This window comes from Macaca mulatta, chromosome 5, assembly GCF_049350105.2.
Source record: "Macaca mulatta isolate MMU2019108-1 chromosome 5, T2T-MMU8v2.0, whole genome shotgun sequence".
In the NCBI taxonomy this organism is placed as follows: domain Eukaryota; kingdom Metazoa; phylum Chordata; class Mammalia; order Primates; family Cercopithecidae; genus Macaca; species Macaca mulatta.
In genome coordinates, this window is record NC_133410.1 from 7438698 (window position 1) to 7455727 (window position 17030).

General features: G+C 42.4%; 1 protein-coding gene across 11 annotated transcripts in view; it reads left to right on the plus strand.

The window, feature by feature from the left end:
• The window catches only part of EVC2 (EvC ciliary complex subunit 2), a 184915-nt gene that overhangs the window by 115726 nt on the left and 52159 nt on the right, over positions 1 to 17030 (plus strand). For 7 of the 11 annotated variants that reach the window (XR_013417755.1, XR_013417754.1, XR_013417756.1 and 4 more), the window contains 2 exons: positions 445 to 513; positions 6576 to 6803. Coding sequence is in view for 4 of the 11 variants with exons in the window: in XM_078003153.1 (XP_077859279.1) it covers positions 445 to 513; positions 6576 to 6803 (297 nt within the window). In the remaining 7 variants the exon portion in view is untranslated. The remainder of the gene's footprint in view (positions 1 to 444; positions 514 to 6575; positions 6804 to 17030) is intronic. The other 4 variants (XR_013417759.1, XR_013417760.1, XM_015137928.3 and 1 more) reach the window with 1 other exon arrangement.

Below are 17030 nucleotides of genomic sequence, written 5' to 3' on the forward strand. Positions count from 1 at the left end.
CTCGTAACAGGTTGCAGCCTGCAGGGGGGCAATTCTGACAGGCTAGGAAGCATAGCATCTGGTTAGAAGCTGAAAACGGCACTTAGAGAAAGGGGCAAAGGAAACAGGAATTTGTGCTAAACAGGGTGGCTTAATATACATATGTAATAAGCTATAGGAGAAGTCATGAATATTTATGAAAGGAGAAACATGCACAAGTGTCGTCATTGAGCTTCATGCCCCTTCATGGGTCCTGTGTCTCCACTCAAATCTCATATTGAATTGTGGTTTACATAATCCCCACGTGTGTCATTGGAGGGACCTGGTGAGAGGTAACTTAATCACTAGGGCAGTTACCCTCATGCTGCTCTCGTGATAGTGACTGAGTTCTCACGAGATCTGATAGTTTTTTAAGGGGCTTTTTCCCTTTTTCTTGGTACTTCACCTTGCTGCTGCCATGTGAAGAAGGATGTGTTTGCTTCCCCTTCTGCCATGATTGTAAGTTTCCTGAGGCCTCCCCAGTCCTGCAGAACTGTGAGTCAATTAAATCTCTTTTCTTTATAAATTACTCACTCTCAGGCAGTGCTTTATAGCAGCATAAGAACGCACTAATACAGGTCCCATGTACAAAATAATGGTGGTGCTGGCATGATCTGAGGGTGGTGTTTTCTACCTTCTGACATCAAAATGTGAAGTAGAGGACACTAAAACCCTCACTGAGCTTCCTCCATAGACTGTCCAGAACCAATCTGTGGTCAGTGTGTGTTATCAGGAAGGAATGCTAGTTGGTTGCTTTGTCAAAACAGCAAAAAGGAGGGGCAGTGTCAGGTAGTTGGTTAATATCAGGGGTGGAGTCTTCTGAAAGAGCTGGTTTCTATTTAGCCCTTAGGGAAGAAAGCCTAATGATGGTTAGTGAGGGAGGAGGTGTAGCAAGGTGTGTCCAACCTCCCATCCCATTATGGCTGGGAACTCAGCTTCCAAGGTTTCTCTGGGGTCTTCTTGGCCGACATGGGGCCCATTCAGTCAGTTAGGGGGCTTAGAATTTTATTTTTATTGATCACCTTTTACCCAATTCTTGCCATGCCTCGCCCATCACTCAAGTTTTTCCTGTTCAGGGACATTCGGCTCTCTTGCCCTTCTCACGGTCTAAGGGGAAGCTCTGCCTTCTTGTCCCTGACAGTTCAGGGCCTCTGCAGTATGGATTCTTCTCCCCACCTTTACGGCTTCATCTCCCACTTTCCCTCTTAGCTTTTATCTAATTCAGCCTCACAAGTCTCTGTAGGGCCCCCTGCCTCCGTGCCTTTGGTCATGCTGTTCCTCTTCCTGAATGCCTGGATCCTTCAGTGTCTGCTTCAAATGCCAATGTTGTCATGACCTTCCCTGACCCCTCCACCTTCTCCTTTCTCTAAACTACATAGCACCATATATGGAACCTCCGTTATGGAACCCACCATATTCCACCTTTGGTAATAAGAGTATTAACACCATCACCACCACCAAGGACAACAACGGCAACATTTGTTAAACACTCCAATGTGTCAGGCACTGTTCTGAGCACTTAAAAGTATTAGATTATTTAATAATCAGAATAACCCTATGAGGGACTTCTGCTTGTGACCAAGACAGAATAAAAGGTATCAGAATTACTCCTTACCTAAAACAAAACAAACAAAATCTATGAAACAGTGATTTTCAGGACACTGGACAGCAGTCAAAACTGATCCCTAAGAAATAAGAAATAAAGGAATTCAGCCCTGTCATTGTCCCAGCTTACTGACCTAAAAGGGTTTTTAGGCTGAGGCACAGCAAGAAGGCAAAGTCACAGCAGGTCTACTAGGGTAGACCCCTTGAGTAGAAGAGGCAAAGCTTAGAATTTGGGGAAGCCAAGTCGGCTAGATTTCACAGGACAGAATCCCAGAAAAGAAAGAGCTGCACAGAGAAAATTCCAGAGGTGTCCACTGGGTCCCCTTGAGTATTCTGCTGAGACCTGCTCAGCACTTCCATGGAAGAAAATTGCTCAAAGCCAGGGGAAATACCACCCAAAATAATTAGAGAGAAGAGTACCCAGCATTCACACCAGGCTGGGGATAGTGACAGTTTCTTCCAGCCAGACTAGAAAGCCTCAATTTGGAGGGCATCAAATATAGTACTCAAAAAGGTCTTGCCTCGGCAGTGGAAATAATGAGCCCTATGCTGGTCCTACATAAAAGAGCTTAAAAACATAACCCAAAAGGTCAGCCTGTTTCCAAGTAGTTTAACTGCATCTGAGAACAAAGCTAAAGAATAATTATAGAAACACAAAAATATCCAGGACCCAACAAGGTAGAATTTACAATGTCTGTAGTTCAGTTAAAAAGTACCAGGCATGAAACAAACTGGAAAATATAACTCCTCATGAGGAGAAAAAGCAATCAATTGAAACCCATCCAGAACTGACACAGATGTTAGAATTGACAGAGAATGGCATTAACCCATTTATGCCTAGTGTTCCATTATTGGAATGGTAAGCTTGTGGGAGTTGTTTATATCCTACTGCTCAAGGTCATCACCAAGTTGTGATTTTTCACACAAAAAAAATTGCAACCTCCAGTCTAAATGGGGTAAAACAGTCATTATAATTGTGTTTCATATGTTCAAAAAAGGTTAAGTATAGATATGGAAGACGTAAAAAGATATCTATATGTCTATATTTACATCTATATCACACATTTTTTTTCTCTAAAAGTTTGATTTGAATATACACACACACAAACATATACGTGTGTGTGTATGGGAATTAACAGCAGATTAGACATTGCTGAAAAAAATTAGTTAACTTGAAGATAATAGCAATAGAAACTATCTAAAATGAAAACAGAGAAAAGTGAACAGAGTACCAGTGAGCCATGAGACAACTTCAAGTGGCCTAATGTGTGGGTAATTGGAATTCCTGGAGAAGAGGAGACAGAAAAAGAAGGATGAAAACATATTGGAAGAATTAATGGTAAAATTTTGCCTAATTTGATGACAACTGTAAACTCACAGATTTAAGAAGCTCAGTGAATCCCAAGCATAAGAACCTTGAGGAAAATTTTTCCAAGGTACATCATAATCAAATTGCTCCAAACCATTGATAAAGAGAAAAATCTTAAAAGCGACTAAAGGAAGAAGATACATTATGTACACTACAAAGCTAAGGTCAGGGTGACAGCTGATTTCTTATTTCAAATAATGCGAGTGAGGAGACCATGGAGCAATGTCTTCAAAGCAATGAGGAAAACCTGCCACCTGAAATTCTTTATTCAAAAAATACATCTTTCAAGAATGAAGATGAAATAAATGTTTTAGACTTACAATGCTGAAAGTTTTCCTTACTAGGAGATTCATACTGCAAGAAATGTTATAGGAAATCAGGCAGAAGGATTTTCGTAACAGATAGAAATCTAGAACTAAGGGAGGAGACCACCCCTCATATTGTCTTATGTCCAATTTCTGCCTCCAAAGAAAGAAGAAGTAAAAACTAAAAGGCAGAAATGAAATCCACAAGCAGACAGCACAGCGCCACACCCTGGGCCTGGTAATTAAAGATCGACCCCTGACCTAATTGGTTATTTGCATAAAAAAGGCACTGTGAAGATCCCTGCCCTGTTCGGTTCCTTTCTAATTACCAGTGTATGCAGCCCCTAGTCGTGTACCCCCCACTTGCTCAATTGATCATGACCCCCTCATGCAGAACCCCTTAGAGTTGTGAGCCCTTAGAAGGGCCAGGAATTGCTCACTCAGGGAGCTCAGCTCTTGAGACAGGAGTCTTGCCGATGCTCCCGGCCAAATAAACCCCTTCCTTCTTTAACTCCAGTGTCTGAGGGGTTTTGTCTGTGGCTCTTCCTGCTACAGATCCACACAAAAAAAAGAGCAATGGGAATGGTAACTACATGGGTACTTATGTTAGATTCTCCTTTAATTTTAAAAGTCTTCCAAAAATTGACTGACTGTACATCCAATGGAATATTATCCACCATAAACAGGAAATGAAGTTTTGATACAACAAGTAGATGAACTTTGAAAACATTATGCAAAGTAAAAGAAGCCAGACACAAAAGGTTATTCTGTAGTTCCATTTATATGAAATATCCAGAATAAGGAAAATCATAGAAACAGAAGATAGGTAGTTGCCAAGGACTTGGGGGTGGGAGGACTGGGGAATAATTGCTTAAGAGGTGTGGGGTTTTCTTTTACTCTGGGAATGGTGAAAATGTTCTTAGACTAAATAGAGGTGGGGGCTACTTAATCCTAAATGTCACTTAATTGTTGACTTTAAAGTAGTAAATTTTATGTTATGTGCAGTTCACTTCAATACAAGAAAATTTTAAAGATTAATTGACTTGTTTCAATGAAAATAATGACAAAGTAGTATGAAGTTTATAACGTATATAAAATTAAATGTATGGCAGAAATAGCACAAAGACCAGGAAGCAAGAAATGGAAGTAAATTAGCATAAGGTTTGTAAGCCAAAAGTATCTGAGACAGGTCTCAATCAATTTAGAAAGTTTATTTTGCCAAGGTTAAGGACACACCCATGACACAACCTGAGGAGGTCTTGATGACGTGTGCCCAGGGTGGTTGGGGCACAGCTTGGTTTTATACGTTTTAGGGAGGCATGAGACATCAATCAATGCACGTAAGATGTACATTGGTTTGGTCCAGAAAAGCGGGACAACTTGAAGTGGGGACTTCCAGATCATAGTTAGATTCAAAGATTTTCTGATTGGCAATTGGTTGAAAGAGTTATTGTCAATAGAAAGGAACATCTGGGTTACACTAAGGGGTTGTGGAGACCAAGGTTTTATCATGCAGTTGAAGCCTCCAGGTAGCAGGCTTCAGAGAGAATAGATTGTAAATGTTTCTTATCAGACTTAAAGAGTCTGTTCAATCTGAAATTCCAGAAGGAAGGGTGGTATAAGGAGGCATGTTCAGCTCCCCATTTCCATCATGGCCTGAACTAGTTTTTCAGGTTGACTTTGGAATCCCCTTGCTGAGAGTAGTAGTCCATTCAGATGGTTGAGAGGGGGGCTTAGAATTTTATTTTTGGTTTTTGTACTCCATGTGAAGTGATATAATATCACTTGAAGTTACCCTGGGATAAGTCAAAGATGTGTACTATAAACCCTAAAGCAGCCACTAAAATAACAAAACAGAGCTATAGCTAATAAAGCACCAAAGGAGGGAAGGGGGAAGCATAAGAGCTCCTCAACCCAGAAGAAGATGGTAAAAGGTAAATCTCAAAATAATTATATTCAGTCAAAACAGCTAGATAGGTTGGACACAGTGGTTCACACCTGTAATCCCAGCACTTTGGGAGACTGAGGCGGGTAGATCACTTGAGGCCCGGAGTTTGAGACCAGCCTGGGCAACATGGTGAAACCCCATCTCTACTAAAATTACATAAATTAGCCGGGCATGGTGGTGCACGCCTGTAATCCCAGCTACTCAGGAGGTTGAGGCAGGAAAATCGCTTGAACCCAGGAGGCGGAGGTTGCAGTGAGCCGAGATTGTACCATTGCACTTCAGCCTGGGTGACAGAGTAAGACGCTGTCTCAAAAAAAAAAAAAAGAAAAACAGCTAGACAAAAAAATACATACTGTATGATTTCCCCTTATTAAAAAAAAAAAAAACTAGAAAATGTAGACTCGTCGATTGTAACTGAAAACACATCAGTGGTTGCTAAGTTGGGGGCAGGGGGTAGGTTTATCAAGAACATGGATGTGTTCACTACCCTGGTTGTGGTGATGGTTTCATAGGGGTAGAAATATGTCAAAATTTATCGCATTGTGTACTGTAAATATGTGCAGCTTATTGTACAGAAGTTATACCGCAATAAAGCTGTTTTGATTAAAACAACAACTACTCTGTGTTGGATGGTATTATTTTCTCCACTGTATAGATGAAGACGCATAGGCATGCAGAGCTTAATGATTTGCCTGAGGTCAAGTAAACCCTGGGCACCTGGCTTGAAGTCTATATGGAACAAAACAAACAAAGAGAAGTGAGACCGCTTCAGAGGGAACCATAGACCCAAAGGACAAATAGTAGAATTTCAGGAAGGGAGGATAGGAGGACATTTCAGTCATTTCAGAGAGCACGAACCACAGACACAAAGCGCATGGCGTGTAGGGCACAGTGCGCAGTTGAGAATGGGAGTCCCAGATGTGCATGTGTGAGTGGGCAAGGGGCAGAAGAACAGACCAGACCTGTCCAGGGGGACCTTGGCTGGGATTGGCGTAGGGAGCTCCTTGGATCCCATGCTAAGGAGTTGAACTTCCATCCGCTAGGACATGGAAAGACTTAGAAGTGTTTTCAGGAGAGCGATGGGCTCGGGTGACTCTTGAGGATGATATGTATGGAATGAAGGATGGCTGGGCTCCCCAACCCTCCTGGAGTCTTCATAAGCAGGGACAGTCTTGTCTGATGTTGCTCCCTCCAGGTTCCCAGTGCATCTCCATTGTAAACCTTTGGTGGTCCTCAGAATCCCAGGTCTGTGAACTCTGAAAGACTGTTCTCCTCCACCCTCCTCTACTCACTGTTCTTTGGGTTTGGGTCCATTCCTGTCCCCTTCCAGGTTCGAGGGGAATTGCTGCGGGAGAGAGTGCAGCGGCTGGAGGCACAGGAGGGAGGCTTTGCACAGTCGCTTGTTGCTCTGCAGTTCCAGAAGGCGGCCCGGGTGACCGAGACCCTGTCAGCCTACACCGCCCTCCTCAGCATCCAGGACTTGCTCCTGGAAGAGCTAAGTGCGTCTGAGATGCTGACCAAGTCGGCCTGCACGCAGATCCTGGAATCGCACAGCCGGGTGAGTGCAGGCGCTGGGAAGGAGAGGCAGACAGAGCTGGTTCTTTCTGGTACCTACCTCTGCATCTTCCCCTGTGGAATAGGCTGCAACCCCTGTCCTGTCTATGCTGCAGGGTTGTGATGAGGATTAAATGAAGTGACTTATTGGAGAGTACTTTGCACTCTCTCAACCAAAGATGGCTCTATTTCATTGCTCTGAGAAGCAACCCTTTTGGATTTTAACATCTCTGAACCTTGGCAGTTGCCATGGTTTCATTGGCAGTATTGTTTCTTTCGTTATACTAGGGAGGACAACAGTGTATCTTCCAATTAGCACATCCTAAATGCAACAATATATTGGGTTATTTATTATTTTAAAAATTCTAGTTATTAGCGTTATCGCAATGTGCTACATTCTTTCCAAAATGTGCGAGGTATATCCATAAAACAAAAGCTATTGTAATAACTGTTTTGGTGACTAATTTTAGGTCTTTTATGTGTAGATTTTAGAATTTCATTTATTATATATTATTATCATAATTACATATAGTGAGGAAAAAACCCCTCACATTTATTGAAACCCTAGAGTGGGGAGGGAAGCGCTACTAAGTTGTGAATAGACATGCTCTCACTTAAGTGTACGTAATTCTTTACTTAGTTATACTTAAGATTATTACTGAAGCATAATTAATAAGAAGGTACAATTTTATGCTACTTTACAATTACGCTGTTTGTCATTATATTCATCATTTAGCTGTGCAGTAAAGTAGATCTTGTTATTATACTTAGTTCTCAGGTAAAGAAACTGAGATTGGGGCAGATGGCAGGTCAAGTTCTTTGTGAAGACCACATGACTGATTGTGAAAGGAGCCAGGAATGGAATCTGTTTCTGACTTCAACCCATTATGTCATGTCTATGGACTACACCAGTTGAGTTTGCCATGTGAGGTTCCCATTACTTTCTTTAAAACGTAGCAATAGTAGATGCTGAAAAGTCTAAAAGTATTTCGGGAGTGGGCAGACACTATGCACCCTGCACTGTAACAACTATTTCAGGGATAGAAAGGAAGCAAAAGCATTGTAAGTAATTCCAGCACAAAATAGCCAGATGCTGGACATATAAAAATGAACATATTTTTAATGCTTTGTGAGCTCACAAGGGCCTATGGAAGAAAATCCCTGAAGATATGCAAGATATATCCTAGATAAGGTGAACTCACGGAGATAAGTGGGGGCAACTTCAGGAGCCAGGTTTACCTCGGAACAAAGGCTGAAACCTGCAGCACAGAGACTTGGGATTAATTTTAGAGGAGTGGGAGATGAGGCTGTGGGATGTCTCAGTTAGTGAGAACACCCAGCGAGGGGTGGGAGGAGAAAGCTGCCTGCTGGCAGAACCCATCTCCACACCTGCTCCAGGTGAAGCTCTTCCTGTGAGTTTTTAATCGAAGGCCTCTGCTAACATGAAGAACGAATCCAAATGCGTTTTAGCCATCCAGTCACGAAATCTCCGAGGTGATAAATTAAAATAATTCCAGGTTAGTTCACTGTCTGCATGCAAAGACAGATCCTCTCCAGAAAAAAAATATTCTCAGTGGAGTAGCTCAGGATTTCCATAGATCAAGTTCAGCCGAATGTGAGCTCTCAATTGAAGAAGAAAGTCACCGAACACATAAAGAAGCAAGGCAAGATGACCTGCATACAGGAGAAACAAACAAAGCCAGATTACGATCCCTGAATACTTTAGAGATCCAAATTATCAACACAGAATCTAAAATAATAATAATTTGTGAAATTGTTAAAGATATTACAAAAATGATTTAAATTTTTTTTTTTTTTTTCTGTTTTTCAGACAGAGTCTTCCTCTGTCGAGCAGGCTGGAGTGCAATGGCCCAATCTTGGCTCGCTGCAGCCTTGACCTCCTGGGCTCAGGCAATCCTCCCACGTCACCCCTCCAAGTAGCTGGGACCACATGGGCATGTGCCATCATACCCAGCTTTTTTTTTTTTTTTTTTTTTTTTGGTATTTTTTGTAGAGATGGGGTTTTACCCCATCTCAGCTGGGCTCAAATGATCCTCCCGCCTTGGCCTCCCAAAGTTCTTGGATTACAGGTGTGATTTAAAAATTTTATTCACCTGGAGCATATAGTGAGTTTAAATTGCATATATTTAATAAAAGACTCAAAATAACAACAAGAACAATTGCTAGAACAGGGAGAAATTGATAAATCTGTCATCATAGTGGGAAATTTCAGCATACTTCTGTCAGTGGTTGATTTATTGATCAAATGAAACACAGGTAAAGATATAGATGAACTAAACAACACAATTAACAAGGTGTTTTAATGCACATATAAATAATCTTATAGCCAAAAAATAATGAATATATATCTCCAGCACACATCAGAACAGTTAAAAATAATTGACTATACAATATTATTTTAATACCTTTTGACAAGGGGAAATTAAGTTTAATTCATTTTTAAAAAGATGATTATAAAGTGTCCATAATTTGGACTTTGGAAATTTTTAAATTGATTTTGAAAAATCAATTTTAGGCCAGGCACGGTGGGTCATGCCTGTAATCCCAGCACTTCGGGAGGCTGAGGCGGGCAGATCATGAGGTCAGGAGATCGAGACCATCCTGACTAATACAGTGAAACCCCGTCTCTACTAAAAATACAAAAAATTAGCTGGGTGTGGTGGCAGGCTCCTGTAGTCCCAGCTACTCAGGAGGCTGAGGCAGGAGAATGGTGTGAACCTAGGATGCGGAGCTTGCAGTGAGCCGAGATTGTGCCACTGCACTCCAGCCTGAGTGACAGAGCAAGACTCCATCTCAAAAAAAAAAAAAAAAAAAAATTCAATTTTAGAGGTTGATTTTAGAAAAAAAAATCAAAATTTTAGAAAAAACCAATTTTACAAATTTATTTTAAAACATGCTTTTGAATAGTTTACAGGTCAAGGATAACATAATGGAAATTTAAAAATACAAAGAATAACTGTGATATATGAAATTGTGTAAAATTCAGCTAAAGCAATTTTAAGAGGAAAATTTGTGCCCTAAACTGATATTAGAAAAGAAGAAAGGCTCACAATTAAGATTATATAAAAAGGGGGAAAATAACACATGTATTGTTTTTTATTTTGTTTACACCATGTTTCTTCTAAAACATACAGAAATTATACCTCAATAAATATATGTTTAAAAGTATGTGCATTTTGGGAGGCTGAGGCGGGTGGATCACCTGAGGTCAGGAGTTCAAGACCAGCCTGGCCAACACAGTGAAACCCTGTCTCTACTAAAAATACAGAATTATCCTGGTGTGGTGGCACATGCCTGTAGTCCCAGCTACTCTGGAGACTGAGACAGGAGAATTGCTTGAACCCAGGAGGTGGAGGCTGCAGGGAGCTGAGTTCATGCCACTACACTACAGCCTGGGTGAGACAGAGCAAGTTTCCCTAAAAAAAAAAAAAAAAAGTGTGTTTCTTCTGAAATACAGCATAAACAAAATAAAAAACAAAACTACCATAGAATTGAGAAAGTGAAGAGATTTTTTTGAGAAAAGTCTAATAAAATATACAAACCCTTGGCAAGAGCAACCATTAAGAAATATAAAAGACAATAATATTAAGAATATAAAAAGCAACATGACTATAGATGAAGTAGAGTTTTTTAAATAAGAGAATGTTGTCAACAACTTTATACAGATGAATTCAAAAACTGAAATGAATTCAAAAACTAGAAAAATGCAAATCACCAAAATTGGCTCAAGTAGAAAAAAAAAATGTCTATATAACCCTGTTGTCATGAAAGAAATTGATTCAGTACTTTAAAATCTTCCAAACCCACACAAAAGACACCCAACTCATTGCCAAAGTTTAAGGTATTTTGCCAATCTCATATATTAATTATTCCTGGTGTTAGAAAAATCGGGAATATTCCTCAACTCATTTTATCATGCTAGATAACTTTAACACCAAAACCAGACATGAACAGCACCAGAAAGAACAATTGTACTTCAATCTTGCATGTGAACATAGATGTACCATTTGAAAACAAAATAGCAGGATACAGCCATCTATAAAAAATTAATACATTATGGACAGGTTGGGTTTATTCTAGGAAGATAAGGTTGGTTTAACATTAAAACATCCATTTACAAAATTCACCTGATTAACAAATTAAAGGGGAGTGACTCATGATCATTTTAGTATATAGAGAATAAGTCTTTATATTAGTCTATTCTTGCATTACTATAAAGAAATACCCTGAGACTGGGTAATTTATAAAGGAAAGAGGTTTAATCGGCTCATGATTCCACAGGCTATACAGGAAGCATGATGCATCTGCCTAACTTCTGGGGAGGACTCAGGAAACTTACAATCATGGTAGAAGGTAAAGGGGAAGCAGGCATGTCTTACATAGCCAGAGCAGGAGGAAGAGAAGTAGGGAGAGGTGCCACACACTTTTAAACAACCAGATCTCATAATAACTCCATCACGAGAAGAGCACCAAAGGGATTGTGCTAAACAATTCATGAAGGACCCCCGTGATCCAGTCACTTCCCACCAGGCTCCACCTGCAACATTGGGGATTACAGTTCGACATGAGATGTACCCCCACCCAAATACCATGTTCTTCTCACATTTCAAGATATAATTGTGCCTTCCCAGCAGTCCCCCAGAGTCTTAACTCATTCCAGCATTAACTCAAAATTCCAAAGTCTCATTTGAGACAATGTAAGCCCATTCCGCCTATGAGCCTATAAATTAAAACACAAGTTAGTTACTTCCAATGATGCAATGGAGCCATAGGCATTGGGTAAATATTCCTGTTCCAAAAGGGAGAAATTGGCCAAAAGAAGCAGTTACAGGCCCCAGGCAAGTCTGAAATGCAGATGGTAGTCATCAAATCTTAAAGTTCCAAAATAATCTCCTTAGACTCCATGTCTCATATTCAGGTCATGCTGGTCCAAGGGATGGCCTCCCAAAGCTTGGGCAGCTCAGCCCCTGTGATTCAGCCCCAACAGCTGCTCTCAAGGGCTGGTATTGAGTATCTGCAGTATTTCTAGGCACAGGATGCAAGCTGTCAGTGGATCTGCCATTCCAGAGTCTAGAGGGTAGTGGCCCCCTTATCACAGCTCCACTAGGCAGTGTCCCAGTGGAGACTCTGTGTGGGGGCTCCAACCCCACATTTCCCTTCCACACTGCCCTAGTAGAGGTTCTCCATGAGGGCTCTGCCCTGGCAGAAGGCTTGTGCCTGGACATTGGGGCTTTTCCATATATCCTCTGAAATCTAGGCGGAGGCTCACAAGACCCAACTCTTTCATTCTGTGCACCTGCAGGCTTAACACCACATGGAAGATGCCAAGGCTTACAGTTTGCATCTTGTGAGCAGTGGTCCAAGCTGCACCTGGGGTCCTTTAAGCTGAGGCTGGAGGCAGGGAGCAAGGTCCCAAGGCTGCACAGGGCAGCGGGGCACTGGGCCTGGCCCAAGAAACCATTCTTATCTCCTAGGCCTCTGGGGCTGTGATTAAAGGGCTGCCGTGAAGGTCTCTGAAATGCTTTTAAGGTCTTTTTCCCATTCTCTTAGCTATGGTGGGCTGCAAATTTCCCACACTTTTACACTCTGCTTCCCTTTTAAATATAAGGTCCAGTTTCAGGTCATTTCTTTGCTCACACATATGAGCATAGGTTGTTAGAAGCAGCCAGGTCATACCTTGAATGATTTGCTGCTAGATAATTTCTTCCACGAGATACCCTAAATCATCACTCTCAAATTCAAAATTCCATAGATCTCTAGAGTAGGGGCAAAATGCCACCAGTCTCTTTGCTACAGCATGGCAAAAGTGACCTTTACTCCAGTTCCCAATGAGTTCCTCATCTCCATCTGAGACTTCCTCAGCCTAGAATTCATTGTCCATATTACAATCAGCATTTTGGTCACAACAATGTAACAAGTCTCTAGGAAGTTCCAAACTTTCCCTCATCTTTCGGTCTTCTGAGCCCTCCACACTCTTCCAACCTCCTTTGGTTACCCAATTCCAAAGCTGCTTTCACATTTGCAAGTATTGTTGTAGCGGTGCCCACTCCTCAGTACCAATTTTCTGTGTTAGTCTGTTCTCACATTGCTATAAAGAAGTACCTGAGACTGGGTGATTTGTAACAAAAGGAGGTTTAATTGGCTTATAATTCTGCAGGCTGTACAGGAAGCATGATGCATCTGCTCAGCCTCTGTGGAAACCTCAGGAAACTTACAATTATGGCAGAAGGCAGAGGGAAAGGAGGCACATCTTTCATGGCTGGAGCAAAAGGAAGAGAGAGTGGAGGAGGTGTTACACAGTTTTAAACAACCAGATCTCATTATAACTCACTCACTCTCACAAGAACAGCACCAAAGGGATGGCGCTAAACCATTCATGAAGGATCCACCCCCATGATCCAATCACCTTCCAGCAGGCCTCACCTCCAACACTGGGGATTACAGTTCAACATGAGATTTGGGTGGGGACACAAATCCAAACCATATCAGTCCTTAACTGAATTTAACACCCATTCAAGATAAAACTCCGTAGCAAATTAATAATAGAAGGAAACCTCCAAAGCCCACAGCAAGTATTACACTCGAGGTGGTTAGCATGGAGGCAGATCACTGCCCTGAATTCCAGATGGAGGAAATAGAGCCTGCAGAGGGAAGAGCAGGTCCAGGGTCATTTAGTGAGTTAGGGGCAGAGGGAGACACCAGGAACATTTAGCCTTCAGTGCATGATTCATCTGCTCATCCTAAGTGCCCAAGAAACACCCTCAGTACAGCCCTAAAACACATAGTTGTGCTTTTTACTTCAAACCACACTGATTTCTATTCGTATAATAATTGGAGAGTACAACACTTACATTTTTTATCTTAAAACTCTTGAGTAACTCCTGCCTCCAGTTTGTTTAGAACAGAGTTAGTGTGTCCTGAGTTGGGAGCAGCTGATAAATCAGATGATGCCGTATTATTAAATGGGTGGTAAGGCAATGCATATGATTATTGCACCCTTACTTGAGTTTGCATTTGAAATGAAGACAGCCTGTTGTTTTGTTCCAGATATTAGACTTGCATTCTGCAATTTGCTCATTCTGTGTAAACCACTTTCCTATTGGGAATGGGCTTTTAGGCTGTTAAACATTCAGGAGAATTAAAAAAGCATGAAATAGAATGCTTTGGAAGAAATTACTCCTAAGAAAACTGTATCAAGTGCACCTCATCTGATGAAAGATTTAGACTCATTTTGCGAACTTGGAACATATGCAAGGCTTAGTTGGATCAGAGGGCCAAGTGACAATGATAGGCAAATTTAAATGGGATAGACTTACTCCTAACAGATAATGTGACCCCAAACAAATGGTACCCACTGTATTTGCATTTCAGTTTAAATTGTGTGTTTACTTTCCTGAGCCTCACTTGGCATCTTCTTCTTTGTTTATTGTTTTGAGACAGAGTCACTGTCACCCAGGCTGGAGTGCAGTGGTGTGATCTCAGCTCACTGCAACCTCCACCTCCTGGGTTCAATTGATTGTCCTCCCTCAGCCTCCCGAGTAGCTGGGACTATAGGCATGTACCACCATGCCCAGCTAATTTTGTATTTTTAGTAGAGACAAGGCCATGTTGGCCAGGCTGGTCTTGAACTCCTGACCTCAAGTGATCCTCCCACGTTGGCCTCCCAAAGTGCTGGGATTACAGGCGTGAGCCACTGCGCCCAGCCTTGGCATCTTCTGATCTTCCCTCTGCCTTTCTTCCCACGTACCACTGGCCACCATCTGTTGATTCTGCCTGGGTTTTCTCATTTCCACCTTTGGCTGCTCAGCTTCACTAGTCTGATGTATCTAGACCGGAACAACAGAAATAACCTTGATATTAGCCAGCATCAGTGGAGCTCTCGTTATGTCCAAAGCAGTGGGCTAAGTGTTTAAACCTCATGTCCATCCCATGATGTTTTCATACCCACTCTACAGATAGAGGAGCTGAGGCTTAGGAAGGTTAAGTCATTTCACCAAGGTCCCACAGCTGAAAAGCAGACTTTAAACCTCCCTCCAAAGCCCATGCTCCTGTCCTAACTTCAATTTCTGCTTACCTCCCTTTCTCCCTACTCTAGTTACCCCTCTGCACGGTGACCAAGGGGATGTTTCTGAAAAATAAAAGTGATGATTCACAGCCCCATCCCCAGCTCTACATTAAAAAATCCCACCTTTCACCGCTCCCTCTCTCAGATCCTGCATTTTAGCCCTTAGACCTTCTTGCTGCCCCCTGAGCATTGGAGACACATTCAGGCATGTGTCCCTTTGAAGGACCTCTGCCTAGAATGCTTCTGCTGTACCTCCTTGAAGACTCCTCTCCATATTCTAAGACAAACCCAAATGTTACTTCCTCTGTGAAGCCATCCATGATTCCCTCTGGCAGAGCTGGTCTCTTCCAGCTCCCGTAACCCTCCATCCCAAAGCAGATGATGTCATTTCTCATCTCTGCAACTGTTGACATGAGTCTCACCCTCACTAGACAGTGAGTTTTCATGTCTCACTCACCCCTGAATCCCCCAATCTACCTATTATCTCTCTTTCTCTCCCTCTCTCTCTCTGTGTCTTTCTTCCCCTCCATCCCTTTTCCCTCCTTTCATCCACGCTTCCCTCCATCATCAACATCTGTATATCCATTCATTCAGCAGATACCTGTGGAGTGATTACTAAGGGCATTAGAGCTGAGTGATGGGACCCAGAGTCAGAGACACCTGAAATCACCCCGACTCTGCCTCTTGCCCAGCTCTGTGATTTCAGGAGATTCCATTATAGTCTCTTACTTCAGTTACCTTATATATAAAATTAGATGACAAAAAAATTCCTATCTTGTGTTATTTTTTGAAGATTAAACCACTAATACATGTAACTTTTATAATCTGCTGATACAATCTGGCACCATATTGGCATTCAGTAAATGCCAGCTGCCGTCATCCCCCTCATCATTGTCATTGTTATTATTGTTGCTGTTTCTTCTTCCATGAGCCGTGCACTGTGCTGACTGCTGGGGAGAAAGGAGAACACGTCAGCGATGCCCCTGAGTCCCTGCCCTCAGCATTTAAAATCTGGCGAGGAGATCAGCTGTTAGGGAAGACAATTCCAGAACCAAGTTTTGGATTCCAGTTGTGCCAGGTGGCAGGCAGGTGGAAGGGTGCAGGGGTTTGGGGACGCCATCAGCAGATTATAAACCATGGGACATATTTCCACCTTATATTCTATTCCTGACCAGGGCTCTCCTGGTGCTTGAAAAGCTCTGTATGTTCCACTGTTCCTCTGGTGACACAGACAGGCTCAGATGTGAGCCTCCCTTCTCCTCGAGGTGGGCTGGGGCTGGCATCTGGGTAGAAGTGGGATCTCTGCCTCCAGCTCCTGGCCGTGCTGACAGCATGACAGCACATACTGCTGGAACTCCACTGGACTGTGTTTCCTTGTGGGATGCTGCAGCGAGAGGGATAGTCATAGTTCCACGTCGCAGCATACTACGAGCCCTGCTCAGGAGTTCTCGAAGGCTCAGCACCCAAATGCCTGGGTAGGATAGAAGGCTCTCCATGCTACCAAGAGATGCAGTCTGTCTCTGGCTGATTTTCTTCTGTCATGGTTCTTGGATAGTGTTTCAGTCTTTAGGGGGCTTTGAGACCCTTTTGAGTGTTTGATGCAAGCTTTGGCCTCTCTGCAGAAAGGCAGACCATTTTGTACCTATTTAGGAGGATCAAGGACCATCCTCCCCTGGTGAAGTCCAACCAAGGCCTCTTAGGATTTAACACCCTGTCCACCTTCCAGTCCTAATTATAGTACTGACCAATCTGGTAAATACTGGGTTAAATGTACCTGCATTCTCCAAGGCCTGGGGCCCTCCTGCCTCCCCTCACCACCCACCTAAGCAGGCTGTGGACAGTTTCTTGTGTGAGATTATCTAATCCTGGTGGCCTAAGAATGCAGATTCCTTCTGTTTGGCCAAGAAGAGACAGTGTAGACTAGTGGTTAAGAACACAGTTTCAGAGCCAGCTAGCCTGGCTTCAAATTCTGGATCTGCCACTCAATAGTTGCATCATCTGGCAAATTAATTTAACTCTGTCTGCCTGTTTCTTTACCTATAAAGCAAGAGAACTAACAGTATATATTCTGAAGGGTTGTTATAAGGGTTCAGTGAGATTCATGTATGAAAAGTACACAGAGCAGTGCCCAGGACCCTGACGGTA